The sequence below is a fragment of the Mustela nivalis genome (genome assembly GCF_964662115.1).
Source record: "Mustela nivalis genome assembly, chromosome: 11".
NCBI lineage: Eukaryota > Metazoa > Chordata > Mammalia > Carnivora > Mustelidae > Mustela > Mustela nivalis.
Genome location: NC_139030.1, coordinates 38388726 through 38404604, shown reverse-complemented (window position 1 = coordinate 38404604; position 15879 = coordinate 38388726). Strand labels below are relative to the sequence as shown.

The following is a 15879-nucleotide window of genomic DNA, read 5'->3' as shown; positions in this document are numbered from 1 at the left end:
GTGTATCACCTTTCCCCAAAGCTAGGTGGTTTAAAACACCATACTGTTTCTTAAAGAGAGATGACAAACATGGCCAAGGATGAAGAAGACAAATAGAAGTGAATGAAAGTGAAACTCATAAAATGAGGATATGAAAAATAGGGACTGTGATATCACTATCAACAAACAATGAAAGGATGTGAGACAGAGACTGTGAGATAGACAATGATGTTATAAATAAGTATAGGAGATAAACTAGAAAAAATATTTATGCTTCATACTACACAAAGCCATAATTCCTTACCTTTGTCTTCAGGCCTCTGCCAACTTCGGATTCCATTTGTCAGGTAAGCATTCTTTGAACTGCTATACTCTGAAGGCCCTATCAGAAACCACTGTGAGAAAATGGTCTCCTATTTACTGCCTTCATGTTAGTACTTCAACCTGGAATTTTCCTCCCACTCCATCACACCCCAACCCTTCATGAAATACTTAATTACTTTTTATGATCCAACTCAAATTCTTTTTGGACATTAGTGCAGACTTAAACAAACAAACAAACAAATGGAGCCTCAGTGAAGAAACTCCTGTCAAGAATAGATTTTCCTCTCCCCCAGCACAATGAATTCCTTAATAGCGGGGCCTATTTTATCTGTCACCATACTGCTATACAAAACATAGAGTAGGCGCCGACACTTTGGTGAATGAATGCCTTAGCACCTTATACTCAGGCCATGCAGCCTTGTATTATATTTTATAGTCATTTATCATTTCTATACATTAAAATCTCCCTGAAGGCAGAGACCACATCATAATTTTGATTTTTAGAGAATCTAGTAAAGTGTTTTAACATCAAACTAGGACTCAAATATTTAAATTAATTTGTTAGGGATTAGTACTGATCCAAGACACATGAGAAGAGGAGCTGACCTGTGATGTAGTAATTACAAAAACAGCCCCACAGCCTCAGGGAATCTCATGAGGCTCTCTGAAGGTGGAATGGCTCTTTAGATATGTCCTGAATCAAGGCCAGGGGGACAAGCCCTTGCATCCTGCATTGACCAGACGTTGGATTTGTGCTGTGTCACAGGAAGAAGGCATAGCCTTGGGGGAGGCAGCTTCCTTGAGCCAAGGACAATGCCTAAAGGAGGACACAGCTGTGAGCCATCAGCATCCAGATTCCAGCCAACAAGGGCATCTAGGTAGTGCCTGGCAGCACTGTATAGGGCATCCCTGAGAGGGAAAAGGCAGTCTCTTACTCACCTTCCATAAAAACCTTTGTAAGGTGTGGGAACGCAAACCAGACTGAATTTACTTGTAGCATCCAAGCCTTCAACTCCTCCTTTGAGTCCAAACAACTTCTTCTCCTCTTTGAGGACTTGAACTGGCACTTGGGGCATTTATTTCTGGCTCTGCCCTGTCACTAGGATACTGGGTAAGTTTCTCACACTCACTTCCACAATGCTACTCACCCACGACCGTACTGCCACCAGCCCAGCTTAATCGAGCTGGGTCTCCCTGCATCAGCAGACATCTCTGTGACATGTGGCTTTCTGGGGGTTATACAGTTGTCCCTAGCTAGAAGATGGTAGCATTATAAAATATGGGCCTAAAAGATATAAAATTCTCACCAGTGTCTTCTATCATCTTTTCCACTCAGGCTCAAGGCTTACTTTTAGGTTAATGACTCCTACACAAAGGGAGAAGCATCAGCTTCTGTTCTTTTCAGCCCCTGCATGCATGATCCCTGCCTCCCACAAGAAGGGGCCAGAATTATCTACTGGGCAATTTTGCTTGCAGGGACGACTCATCTCCTTGGTTCCTCCTTGTTTTCTGATCTTAATTTCTATATGGCTAAGAAAAGTTTACCATGGTAACTGTTGTTTGCTAAAAAATTACCCACCTTTTCTATAAGCAATTTTTTTTTTTTCCAAAAATGGAGAGGATGATGCTTTCCTTTCTGGCAGACTTATGCATTGAACAAGTACCATATAAATGGGTAGCTTCTACATTAAAGGTAGTTTGTACTTGGATGGTCCCAGCTATTCTTTCTGAACTCAGATGTCCTACACTAAAGCTAAATTAATGGACACAGTCTCTTACCAGGCTTCCCATCGTTTCCCCTGAGTTTCCCAGGGCTGGAGGTTAGAAAACATTCTGTGGCATCTTACTTGCACGGCAGCTGATTTACTAGGACAACTGGTAAACCAGTACCATCAACTGCAACTCCCCAAGTCTCAACTAAGGCCTCCAGCTCAACTCAGCCATTTGGTTGGGTTCTGTAACAATAGGCTCTGTTACCTCTTTTTCTTCTCTTATTGAATAAAGCTTTGCTAACAAGGAGAATTTAGATCTCCCATGAATTCTAAAGCTTCTCTAATAATGCCTTGCTGTATGTTGCTCTTGTAAAAACATGTTTTAACTGAATGCGATTTTCCAAACTGTTCAATAACACCTTGTCATATGGCTCATTGCAAAAGACTCTATTATTAACACATTTCCAGAGAACTCTTCTCCTTCCTGTTGGTGCATGGTGGGGAAGTGCATGTACGAGTCCCAGCAACTCTCCCCATTATCAAGTGTACTATTTGATGCTGTCAAGTATTTCGTCACAGATGTAAAGCTCTGGCAGGACTGAGATCACGTGTACCTCCTAATGCCAAGTCCATAAACTTCCTTTTAATCTTCACATCTCCACCTCTGAAACCTGCCACCACTGCAACCCAGCATGCTAGCTTCAAACTCAAAATCCTTCTGTCTGTTCCCTGAAATTAGACTGCCTAAGAATGTATCTAGTGTATGGTTAACAGGTTAGCCACCTTTAGTAGGGAATTCCAACGTATGCCTGATGCCTGCTTCAAAAGTAGATGTCCTCATCTGAGGGACTCAATAAATAGAGCTTGGTAAAATGCAAAAGCACAATGGCCACAATTCCCATTAGGGAAAAAAAAAAGTTCTATTTTAGAGTCTATTGAAGTAAATCTCTAAGAAAATACATCTCATCTGTAACTTGGCATGATTTTGGCTTATATAATGATTTGATACCTTGATTTTTGCTTAAAATATTCAATCTTGAACACTGTGTCCCTATACAAAAACTGGAACACTGACCTCAGAGTAGATCTCTACCTCGAATTTCTTATGGGGCTATTGGGGACCTATTCCTTTAAGATTCTTAGAAAAGTTATCGTTAATTGAACATAGAGAGTCTGGGAGACATATCCTGAAAAGACTTATCCTGTAAAGACTTTCTGAAAAGGTCTATGAAAAATCCCCTTAAATATTTCAATTCTTAAGAAAGGGTTTAACAACCACACATTTTGTTTCATGTTTACTGTAAGACCACATTTCTTGACAGCACTCTGGAATTGATCTTTGCCCGGAGGTTCTTTCTTATTTTTGAGAGTCTTCTTCCGGGAGAAATTAGGGAAAAGAAATATTTTATTTTTGAAACTAGCAAATTAAGGGCTTAAAAATATTGGGCTTAAAAATGAGGTAATTTCTTCTTTAGCTCATATCTCTTTATTTTATGATATATAGTGAAAGAGATTCATTGTCACTTTCAATATTTAGCATAGAAATATCCTTAGCCAGATCAATTAGTTCACTAGATACATTTTGTAAGTAACAGTTTTCCCAAACTTTCTATCACTATATATCAAAGATCTCCTATCTTCTAGCCCCAATACCATTCCATTCACCCTCCTTTAGGTCTTCACTGATTACCACTTTGAGGCTCACTGATCCTGGTAACACCCATGTCCAGGTAACAAAATCTGTTCCTCTTGCTAAATAGCAAAACCATGTAAAACATACATTCATTTCCTTTTGCTCATGATTTTGTCTGACAATAATATTCAGGAATGCTCAGCACGGCAGATCCTACCTGGAGCCACCCTTGTAATCATTGTCAAATATGGCCCAGAACTATATTGGTCATATGAAGACTCAACGGGGCTAAATGTCCAAGAAAGCTCATTCTCATGTCTGGCAGTTGAAGCCAGCTGTTAGCGGGTAGCTCAGCTTTATTGTGACCTGCGGCATGTACATATCGCTTGGCTTGCTCACACCTTGGTACCTTTCGGTAGTTGGACTTCTTTAAATGACTACTCAGGACCAAAAGTATAAATGTTCTCATGAGCAAGGTAAAAGATGTATCACCTTTTACGACCTGGTCTCAGAAATCACATAACATCAATTCTCCTTATTCTGTAGTCAAGGTAGTTACAAACCCACCCACATTCAAAGTGAGAGAATGTATACTCATCTCTCAGTGTGAAGAGTATGTAAGAATTTTGCAGCCATTTTTTAAAACCCACCAAAGGGGCCTTGCTGTCTTGCTTTCTCTGGTATCACCAGTCTTTATGCTAATAACAGATACACAGGGGATACTCCTTGAGGGTTTGATGAAATAATGAATTTTTGTAGGAAAAGAAAAGAAGTTCTGTGTTTATGCTAACACTAGTGAAACACCATGTGAGGGCTCTACCCCTGATATTTTCAAGAAAAGAAGACAACACTACTGGTACCTTGGGTGATATAAGCAGTCACTTGTCTAAAAGCGAAAGGTTGACCCTTATGTTCTCTTGGCCCTATTCATTTTTTGATTTTCTAGGCATAGGGAAGATTCCTACATTATCAGAATTTTCATTTGCATTTTTGAATGATAATCAAGTTCCCTTACTCCAAGAATACCTGGCATTATGATAACCTGTAGCAGCCTCAAGTAACACATGGAAAAGAAGTAAACTTCTCCATCCTAAAGAACTATGGATGCTCTTCAGGTACTCAGTTGCAGGGAGCAACTCTGGCCACACAAATATACAGCTGAATGTTCTTCTCTGTTCCCTGTTAGTTTGGGTATATAGTAGAATGTTTCCATATATTGTGTCACAGGACACAGAGAAATCCTATGTGTGGATGAGGGGAGCTATAGGAATATTACATACCAATACCAAATACCTAAACTCTGAGTTAGGATGCGTTTCAGCAAATTCACTTTCTATACATTACACAAAATTATAAGCAGGGCACAAGCCTTAAAAACCTTTGTTATTGTCCATCAACACCACCACCTAACAAGTTACCCCATTTACAAGTGGAAATAGCTCCTTAGAAATGTCAGACATCTTGTTTAAATCCTCTGAAACAAAACAATTTCTGTGATGCATGTCTAGTGATGCCAAGAAATCCATCTGCAAGCCAGAATTTCATCCTTTAAATACCTTGTTATGGTAGCACAAAAGAATACAATGAATTTTGTTTAGAGTGTCAGTCTGCCATCTCTGGGCTAAAAGGATTAGGTCTAAATTGCACATCATTACATAAGACTGCATGAAAATGTCTGATTATTTTGTCTTTAAATGTACTTCATGGTGTTTTATAAATAGCAAAAAAAAAATAATTACACTAAATAAATCCATTCTGAGGGCCACAAGCAGTAGATCTTCCAGGCATTCCATTTTATGTTATTTATTCAACACACAAAGGTCAGAGGCTTTTCAAGTACACTCACTTGCTGGACATGGCAGGAGTCTGAGGAGAGGCCATAGAATGTGTTGGTTAAATCCATAGAGTTTGGTGTCAGTCAGCTTTGGTTTTAGCTTCTCTGACTAATAAATGTGACTAAGAAATTTACTTAACCTATCTGTTGCTCATTTTCTGTATCTGTAACATTGAAGATAAAAGACTCACCTCCTAGGGTTGATTTAATGATTAAATGAGGTAACATATGTAATTTAATCACCAGTGCTTGGCACAGAGTAGATGCACCATTGACAAGTCATATAAGAGTAAACACATAATTTCAATAGGTATTGTGTGTGTGTGTGTGTGTGTGTGTGTGTGTGTGTGTGTATGAGAGAGCAGGGAAGGAGGTGGAGAGTGATGGGGGAAAGAAAGAAAGAGGGAGAGGGAGAGATATAGATGGAGAGACTACTTTAAAAGGGGCATATAGAGAACACTATTGGGGACACAGTATGCACGTGATGGTTACTTGCTAATGTTAACTTCTCCAATGAAGTTTTTAAATATTGAAGATATGGGAATGGGACAGGAATGAAATGTCAGGAAACATATGGAGATTTATGTTACTTTGAGAGTCACTAGTCTTCTGTACATATGATAAAGCAGAAAGTCAAAAACATTTCCCCCTCCTCTTCCCCCTTATATTTCCATTTCAACTATACTTCTGCACCTAACCTAGAACTTCCATGTATCAGAAGTCTGTCCTTTGAATAGGACTCAGCTGTCCACTAGGTAAAGTAGTTAAAAAGCCATCAGGCCATTACCGTGTCACTGCAAACTGAGAGTTATTTTCATGTTATTAATGGGAGGAGAGTCCAGTGTGATACACAAACAAAAGTAGACTTTTCTATGGAACTATAGTTGGGGAGGGAGTGAAGGAAAGATTTTAGGTGGACAAGGTCTTTTCTCCCTTTTCAGATGAATTGGTGAGGTCATTCCTATCCTCAATCTTTATATGTCAGATCATTCAGAAGAAACACATTCTGCAATAAAGTGCTGTAATCCTGCCATTATTAATTAGAATAACAATTTCCATTGCTTAAGCTTATTTCTGTGATGGTTTTGTTAAAAAAAAATTCAGGTTTAGCCATGTATGTTAAGAGACAGAGTATCAATGACCAATTTCTAGTTCTGTTAATGCCTTTTCAAAAATATATTTTACCTTAATACACTTCTGTTCAAAAACAACCTTCAGATAACCTTTTAAAATATTACTTATGAATCTATGTAAAGTGTTTCCTGTTTTTCATTTCCCCAAGGCCGAAGTGACACAATTATTAGCTTTTGATAGAGTTAAACAGTAACTACCCATGCTTATTTTTGTGAAAGAATGGAAAACAAATATACCTTCAAGCAGTGAAACATTTGAAAAGATTCCCACACTTCAGTTCTTTCTTGTTTCTTCTTTTACCTAGAAGATCATAGAGCAATTGAAAAAAAATCAAATATTAAAAAAAAAAACTTTTTCTCTACTTCTAGCAGTGAATATATCCTTTTTCTTTTACTAGGGAACTTCTTTAATCCTGTATGGTAGTACTTATAACTTTCCAGGTACCATTCTAGTGCTGGGCATATACCAGTACACAAAACAGGTAAAAATCCCTGCCATAATAAAGCATATAGTCTAATGGGGGCGGGGGAGGTAGAGACAGAAAATAAACAATATGAGCACAGTAATAAATAATAAAGGGAAAAGTAGGCCAGGAAGAGAAAAGGGAGTATCAGTGAGATTGGTCAGTGAGTGTGGTTTTAGGTAGCATGGTCAGAGAAGGACTCTTGAGAAGATGACATTTAGGAAAAGATATGAAAGAAGTATAAGACACCATGTTTTAAGGAATAGTTGGCAGACCAAGTGGAGTCACTAAGGGAATAGTAAGAAATGAGATATAAGAGGAGCCAGTCTGACAACCTATTTTTAAGGATGCTGGCTTTTATGCCATTACATTAAATGGCGTTACAAGTATGAAAGAGGATATCATTAAAGGTATATCCACACCTCTTTGTCTTTCAAGATTCACTCCCCACCCTTCTCCATCCTTTTCTCTGGCCTCAGGAAGCTGAGCTCTCTCTGCTTTTCCTCATGACCAATCACATTTCTTCCTTTGGCCACCTTACTCCTCTTTCAGTCATCCAAATGTTCCCTGTGTCAGAGAAGCAGAGACCCAGCCAACCGGTGTTTCTCTGGATGGTAGTTGTCAGCAATGGCCTTAAACTCACCAGCTTCAGTGTGGGCAGAAGGGCAGGGGAGGGGACACACACTTACTGAAATACAGATTCCTTGACTTTACCAAAGACATTCTATCGGTATCTCTGAGAATCTCTGGCTTTGGGACCAAAAAATCTGCATGTTTAATAACTTTCCCAATGTCAGTTATTTCTAACTGTGTGGCTTGCATATTAGAATTCTAGATTATAGAAACAGCACTCTCCTGATAGACACCCAAGCAATTTCTTTCTTTTTTTTTTTTTAAGATTTTATTTATTTATTTGACAGACAGAGATCACAAGTAGGCAGAGAGGCAGGCAGAGAGAGAGAGGAAAGCAGGCTCCCTGCCGAGCAGAGAGCCCAATGTGCTGCTGATCCCAGGACCCAGGGATCATGACCTGAGCTGAAGGCAGAGTCTTTAACCCACTGAGCCACCCAGGTGCCCCACCCAAGCAATTTCTTACAACCGATTTTTGCCCCTTGCTCCAAAAATGTGAAATATAATGTTTGGCTCTGTTATATTAGGACAGACTGTAATCTGCTGAAATTTTATTCCTATTTTTAGTTAATGCTTACAAAATATTTTATTTTGTAAAATATTTCATCATTAAATACCATCCATAAGAATTATTTTGCACAGTCCTCTTCAATTTGTGTCAGTGAGACTTGATGTCTTATTTGTAAACTGATAATTTGTGTTAGGATTATCTATGACTTCTACATATTTTTGTGGAGCAGTATTGAATATTTTTATTTAAATACTAATATTTCTCATGCAAATCATTTTTTTTTTAAAGATTTTTTTCTTTATTTATCTGACAGAGATCACAAGTAGGCAGAGAGGCAGGCAGAGAGAGAGGAGGAAGCAGGCTCCCTGCAGCACAGAGAGCCCGATGTGGGGCTCGATCCCAGGACCCTGGGATCATGACCTGAGCCGAAGGCAGAGGCTTAACCCACTGAGCCACCCAGGTGCCCCTCATTTTTCAACATTATACTTGAATTAGAAATAGGGATACCCAAAAGTTACTAATAAATGCCATATATCATGCTATGTTTTTGTACTGTTCAAGCTGGTAGCACTGAACTTTGGGGACTTTCTCAGTTATTGAAGGAAATTACTCTGTGACTTAGACCATCATAGAATTTGTAATGAGGAATTCACATTTCCTGCTAGAGAATGGAGCCCTGCTTTCATATTGTATGTAATCTTCTGTGAAGAGGGACACCAGATTGATATTTTTATTGAGTATTGGTGTTACAATCTCCAGAGTTCATTTAAACAAACACTGTCCTTTTAGGTGGGTTTTTTTTTTTTTTTTTGGTCTTATTATTTATTTATTTATTTATTTATGCAGATTTCCTAGGCTAATTTCTCCCGTGCCAAAATTTGCTATTTTAAGGTATTGAGACCAACAAAACTGTGAGACATAAGGAACAAGGGATGCACTGTCATGAACAAAGCCGATAAGAATAAATACCTACCTGAGTAGCTGAATCTAATCTCTCTGAGGAAAACTGGTTCATTCGGCCTCTTACTAATTTTGAATTTTTTCCCAGCAGAGACAGAGCACAGTATTTTGATTGAGGGAGTTGCATAACAGATTTTCTTCAGGTTAGACTTGCCTTTCAAACTGGAGAGGACCAGGTGGAGTCTTTATGGCCCACTCTAACAGGACTGTGTTTACAGCAAATACTCAAAAGCATACATTTCCTCTCAAATATTAGTATTTGCAGCTTCTGGTTAAAAACACACCCAAAGGAATGCCAAATGCTGAAGAAAATGGTCCATACATTTTAGGAATGTAAGAAGAAAGGCTTGTGAATCTTTTAATAATTGTATTGCATGTAATAAAAGGTCTTGAAAAATTGTTGCAAAATTTCTATTTCTCTATGCCTTTGGCTAAACTAAGTCAATGTATTTAATATGACTGCATTTTTCATAAAGATAAAGAAACATCCCACTTTTTAAATAAATGTGTGTTTTATTTTATTAGTGAAAGGGCATACAACAGTTCTAAATATTAGACATATTATATAGTAAATGAGGATTGATCTATTAAAAAAGAAAAAAATGGCTTTATTTAAATGCCTCAAGAACCTTTTTATACATTACTTCAAATTTTTACATAAGAATTACATAGGATTTTTGAACTCTTAACTTTGAAAAGAAACTTGGAAATTATTTAGTTCATGAATACTAATAACAATAACAAGGATGTTAATAACATAATTAACCTTTGAGCACTTACCATCTTCTGGCCACTGTTTTAAGAAGCTTTACCTATGTAAATTTGGTAAATCCTCACCACAACACTACAATGTAAATGTTATTAAGTTCATTTGACAGGTAAGAGAACTGAGACACAAGATGTCTAACAAATCTGCCTAAGGTCATAGAGCTAGCAAGGGGAAGAGTTAGTACTAAAGCTAAAGAAACACTTGTAAAATTATCCCAACCCATTCTGTCCATGGAAAGTGTACACAGCCATCAAGACTATGATTTGAAGGTGCCAGAAGGTCTGCCTAAAAACATCACCTTCAACTGTATACAACACTGACTCAAATTCCCATCAGCAGAGAAAGAGCTTTATTGAACGATAACACCTGCAAAAGGATATAGTTTAAAAGAATTGCCTGTTAATGATAGCAAGATCAGGTAGACATGTTTTAAAGAGATTTGGATGATAAAAGGAGAAAAAAGAAAATAAAAGAGCTTTTGAAGTTAAACACTATAATATACATTCTTAGTCAATCCTGGCATAGTGAAGGGGGGATAAAGACAAAATTCAAGCAATTTCGCTTTGGTTGGGCATGGAAATTACCCATCTTTAGCTACCTTCTCATTTGGGAAATATAATCATACAGACAGTTAAGCCTTTGTTACTTGTAATGGTAAAGTTCAACAGCAAAAATTCTCTGTGTATAACTTGTGTTTTCCTCACCACTTGCCTTTTTTTTTTTTTTTTTTTTTTTTTTTTTTTTTTTAGGAGGGGAGGGGCGGAGGGCAAGGGAGAGAGAGACTCTTAAGCAGACTCCATGGCCAGTACAGAGCCCAACAGGGAGCTCAATCTCACGACCCTGAGATAATAACCTGAGTGGAAATCAAGAGTTGGACACTTAATCAACTGATCCACTTAAGCACTCAACCACTTGCTCTTTTGAACACATTCTTACATAGGGGTCCCATATATGGATTCCTTTTGATACATGAAATTTCCAATACATATGTAAGAATGCACAGTGCCTTAAGAATAGTGTTCAAATTCTCATAAGTTAAATAAGCCCCTTCAAAATGGTTACTGTAGCACAAAATCAATCTAGCCCAGCTGCACTTCTTATATATCACCTAAAATTTATGCCCGCTGGAGGTGGTCTTTAACAGCTAAGAGATTACAAACATACAGCTGTTTTGAATTATGTATCCTAATGAGCATCCGGGGCCTTGCTGAAGCTGGCATTTTAGAAAGTAAAATATGGTATACAAAATGAACAGGGGTAGGACAACATTACATGCCACCCCTTTGCTGGAACTCTCTCTCCAGTTTTCACTATGTTTCTACAACAGCAGATGCAACTATTCAGGATTGGGGTTTTAATTAAGTAATATGCAACAAAGAAGTGAGACAGGTATGTCAATGAAAGGCCTTAGGAAAGGGTTAGGCAACTGGAATGGACAGTCAATTCATTAAAAATGCTTTTCAAAATGAACAAACTGATTTGACTTTCTTGGTGAGCTATTAGCAAGTTCTTTTGAGTTCTTAAAACATTTTCTTTACTCTGTATTTAACAACAAATGGGGCCAATTGCTGTGAGTTAATTGAAAAGGATTGTTTTCTAGTTGCCAAGAAACGGTGCTTTCTTACATTATGCAGGCCATTATGTGCACAGATCAAGCTTCCTGATTCTTCTTTGAGGGTTTAAGAATATAGGCTGCTGTGATTTAGTTATCCCTTGAGGAAAGGAGCACAAATCAAGAAGGCTTTCAGGGGTGTTGTTCCGTTTCAATTGACCAGGTAAGATGTGGATTTGAAAGTGCTACCTTCTTCCTAATGCTTCACTTTTCCCTAAATCATTTAAATGCTTTTGTGTGGAGTGAGTAAGTGGATCTAAAATGATGATTTTTTGATACTTGGGATAGTTTCATGTAAAATTATGTTGATTTTCTTCCAGCTGAATTTCTGAGGAAAAAAAAGAGGTAAAGATTATAATAGCCAGCTGTGAGACTGGCTCTTGAGTTGGTTTCTTCTTGATTTCAGAGTAGTAAATCCACGTAAACCAAAAAGTTGTTGGAGTGTTTAGGATTGAAGTATTAAAATCATTGCTATGGCAACGAATATCATTATTTCTGTTCGGAGAAAAGATTTCAAATCTTGTTTGAGTTTGTTTCAACTGAGAAATGGGCTTTATATCTGTTAACTTAAAAGGAAGCCTTGTTGAGTTTATTTAAAACTAGGTTACTTGTTTCTTAAAACCACATATATTTTCATTATCTCTTTTCTCTTGGCATTTTCTTCACAATTTTGTCTTAAAGATGAAGATAAAATTAGAGTCCTTGTATTTAATGCTACTACTAACAGGTTTGATACAAACAAAAAAGTTACCCTTCTTCCTGAGAAGGAAGATCACATTTCTTGATTCAAAGGCTCACCAATGTAGTGCTCAGAGTGGTAATAATGTGGGACAAGTGCTGGAAAAGGGTTCCAGGAATTGAATGTTTTGGGTCAAATCATCCTCCCATTCTTGAAGAACTCACACTTTCATAGAATTAAGTTGAACTCTGCAATCTCATGAACTTAAACTTAAAACTTCAGAGTTCTTGTGGACTATACATTGAAAACAAGTTCATTGGTGCATTTGCAAAGTTGAGTGCTGTTATTCATCCTTTCTTTCATCTCTCTCATGGTTCTGGGTTTCCTGGGAATATATTTCCTTTAAAAAGAAGATCATCAAAATGGATACAAGTCAGGTCAAATATTTGTTGTCTCATTAAGTAAGTTTCCATTTGTTCAGAGTTTGAAGACACCGGAGTATAAATGCGACCTGTGTAATATGAACCTAGTTGATGCTGGAAAGAAATCATTGCAGCATGTCTTTACCTGGTAATATGATTTGGGTTTTCCACAAGTAAACCAATACTCTGGCAATGAAACTATTATGTGGAATAATGTCGATGAAGTGATCCTTAAATATGACATGCAATCCATCCACTTATTATTAACTTGCCAAAACGGAGTCTCCTTTCTTGAATTCCTATACATTTTTAATTAACAAAAATAAAAAGTCACAGTATTATCAGTTATCACAAATTTTCATTACACTCTATTTTTTAATTTATATAGTAGTGAAATTGAAGCAGCCCTTTAAATAAATGCATGGTTTGCAGTTAACGTATACTTGGTGTGATTTATTACCATTTTTTGGTCAGAACTGTATTTGTTTTCAGGCAAGATGTAATTAAACAATTCTGTACTAGTTTATATTGCTTTATTGGCCTTGTCAAATAGTGTTCTCTGCCCTGAAAATATACTTTTGATATTACTGGTATCATGATGCTTAAAAATCTCTACTGGTAAAGTTTTTGCTTAGTCTTTTTTGCAATTATTAAAGCAAGGTGACAGGTGAATATGTGGGATGCGTGGAGTGGAGCAAAAGTCTGACTGATAGAGTATTGATAGGCAGATTTCTTTCTACCTCTAGCACACCATTTGTCAGTATAAGAGAGTGATTGTGATATTAATAAAGTAACAGTAAAGAAAACATTTAACAGTATAACAAAAAATCTTGACTAGATTTCTGAATGGTATTTTTTAAATTAAGCAAATATTAACTGGTGCTGATTTACTTCCCTGTGGATGAAGAGTTTTGCAAAAAAAAAAAAAGATGTTTATCTGGGTTGGGATGGAAATCAGTCTATAAGGTTTTGTTCAATTGAACAAAATTGAGAAGACACTGAATTCAGTGGTAGTTTGTAGCTCACAATGGCTGAAACACCACAAAATGAAAGGCATTTAAAGACATTTACTGAGCAGTGTCTCCAATGGCTTTGAAACTTTATTTTGTGGATTCCTAGAGTTCCCCAAAAGCATTAGGTGAATGTGTGAGGGTGGGGAGAATGGCTAGCTGAAGATATAGGGAAAATAAACTGTATTAGCAAATAGCCATACTCTGCCAGTTAGTCCATTAGAATATAAACAGCCTGAGACTATTTGACAAAGTTCATGACAGTCAAGATACACTATATTTCCAGTATTACTCTAATGTGCAATTCAAGAAACCTAGTTAAGTATAAAATTGATTTACATATCTCATTTGTAGTAAACTCAAGAGGTTTTTGGCAGTCATTTCTTCTACCACAAGCACTTAGCATTTCTTTCATTTTCTGGAAATATTTTAGGGATCTTTATTAATCAGCTTATCAATTTTTTACACCTTTAAAAATTTTTTTTTGATAACTGGCATTATTTATTTCATGGTACTATTGTTAAACATCATTTCAAGAATTCCGAAGCACATTGTGCCTTTGATTACTAATTTTCCCATACACTTTGATATGAAATTTGCCTAACTTTAGAAATTAAGAACAATATATAAAGTAGTGAATTGCTTTCTTATTCTTTTCTTACCTAAAAATGGTGTCTTTATAATATTAGAAAGTTGTTTTCAAAGTGGAGAAGACACATGCAAAATATTTTAGTAATTTTAATTGTCCCATTGTTTATAAATAATCTGCACCAAACTTCACCTTGCTCTGATAAGGCACTAGGAATATTTTTTTTGTTGTCCTTAAAGTTTTTGTTAAAACTGAGATTTTTAACTCAACTTTAATGATCTGATTTTTAAACAACTCTTACAAGTTCCTTTTTTTGAAGCATTTCTAAAACCTGAGAATGCTGCCTCTCTTTTCCTTGCTTTTTTGAGCCGTTCTTAATTTGGCAATATCTGAAGATATTTTTTGGTCTCTGCAACAAAGGGGGTGAGGTACTCAGCATCTGGCGGATAGAGGACATGGATGCTGCTTAAACATCCTACAATGCACAGGACACTCCCTGTATCAAAGAAGTATGGGTTCCAAATGTCAATAATGCTGAGATTGAGAAACCCTACTTTATAGGCCTCACCTACTGTATTGTGGCTAAATGCATGGTTACAGGTTAGAATATTTGTTTTCAGAACATCCTGAAATCCCATGTGCCTTCTTCCTGTCTTTTATTTATTATCTTGGCCTATAGAATGACACCTAATTTTTAATTGAACTTTCTGAACTCTGCCTATGTAAAGCCTAGGAATCATGATCTGACTGGATTGCCCACTTTTCTTTTCCTTAATTATTACCAGTACCAAAATGACAATGGTCACATTATCTTTAAACCCATGTTCTATCCACATTACTAAACAGTGCTATGTTTTTATGACTTGTAAAGTATTTCCCTCATTCCTTCTACTCATGGATAAGGAAGGATTTATTGAGGCAAGATAATAATTTCTTCTAATTGCTCTGTTCCTGGTTTTTTGTCCAAAGTCACTCTTCAGCAAATATCCATTCATTCTATAGATATTTATTGAGCAGAAAGAGTTTTATGTTGGACATTCAGGAGCGAATAAGATATAAACCCTACTTTTGTAGTGATTATGTTACAGTGTATCATAAGATCTCTTTTCCTTCAACTATCTTTGATTTTGGTCTATTCTATATTATAAAACAAAACAGCAGCAGCAGAAACAAGTGCATTATAAATGGTTGCAAAAGTTTGTTCATACTTTTTTTTTTTTTTTTGCATGTAAACCCTCTGTTTCTTGGAAACTGCAAGGAACCTTTTCATTAATTTCTGAACTTCACTTTCTGGCAAAATGTCTCTATTTTTAACTTGCTTGGTGTACATTCGAGAGAACACTGCCTTTGAAGTAAATTTTGAATGAAGGAAAATAGAATATTTGATGAGTTGAAGTACTGTTAATGAGAATAGTCAATCTGGCCTTTAGGGGAAAAAGACATAAAAATAAAGATGGAAAATTGTGAGAGAAAAGAGGCCAGTCACGCCGAAGTTTATTTTATTTGCTATGCCAAGAAAAATAGTTAAAGGAAAGAGAAGAAAAGAAGAAGAAAAACAGGAGAAAAGAAAAAGAGCAGTAGCGTACCTTTCTAGTGTAAGTGTGACTTGGAATAATTT

General features: G+C 36.7%; 1 protein-coding gene and 2 long non-coding RNA genes across 3 annotated transcripts in view; 1 reads left to right on the top strand and 2 right to left on the bottom strand.

Moving 5' to 3' along the window:
* Positions 1 to 2079, bottom strand: part of LOC309844056 (uncharacterized protein) — an 82409-nt gene extending 80330 nt beyond the window's left edge. The window contains exons 1-2 of the mRNA XM_082690220.1: positions 1243 to 2079; positions 284 to 361 (exon numbers count right to left, since the gene is read on the bottom strand). Coding sequence (XP_082546346.1) covers positions 284 to 319 — 36 coding nt within the window. The 5' untranslated portion in view covers positions 320 to 361; positions 1243 to 2079. The remainder of the gene's footprint in view (positions 1 to 283; positions 362 to 1242) is intronic.
* A 3341-nt stretch (positions 2080 to 5420) lies between these two features.
* LOC309844058 overlaps positions 5421 to 15879 on the bottom strand; it is a 55226-nt gene continuing 44767 nt past the window's right edge. The window contains exons 4-5 of the long non-coding RNA XR_014300463.1: positions 6853 to 6916; positions 5421 to 5514 (exon numbers count right to left, since the gene is read on the bottom strand). This is a non-coding gene — a long non-coding RNA (uncharacterized lncRNA). The remainder of the gene's footprint in view (positions 5515 to 6852; positions 6917 to 15879) is intronic.
* LOC309844059 overlaps positions 10677 to 15879 on the top strand; it is a 50101-nt gene continuing 44898 nt past the window's right edge. Inside the window, exon 1 of the long non-coding RNA XR_014300464.1 lies at positions 10677 to 11724. This is a non-coding gene — a long non-coding RNA (uncharacterized lncRNA). The remainder of the gene's footprint in view (positions 11725 to 15879) is intronic.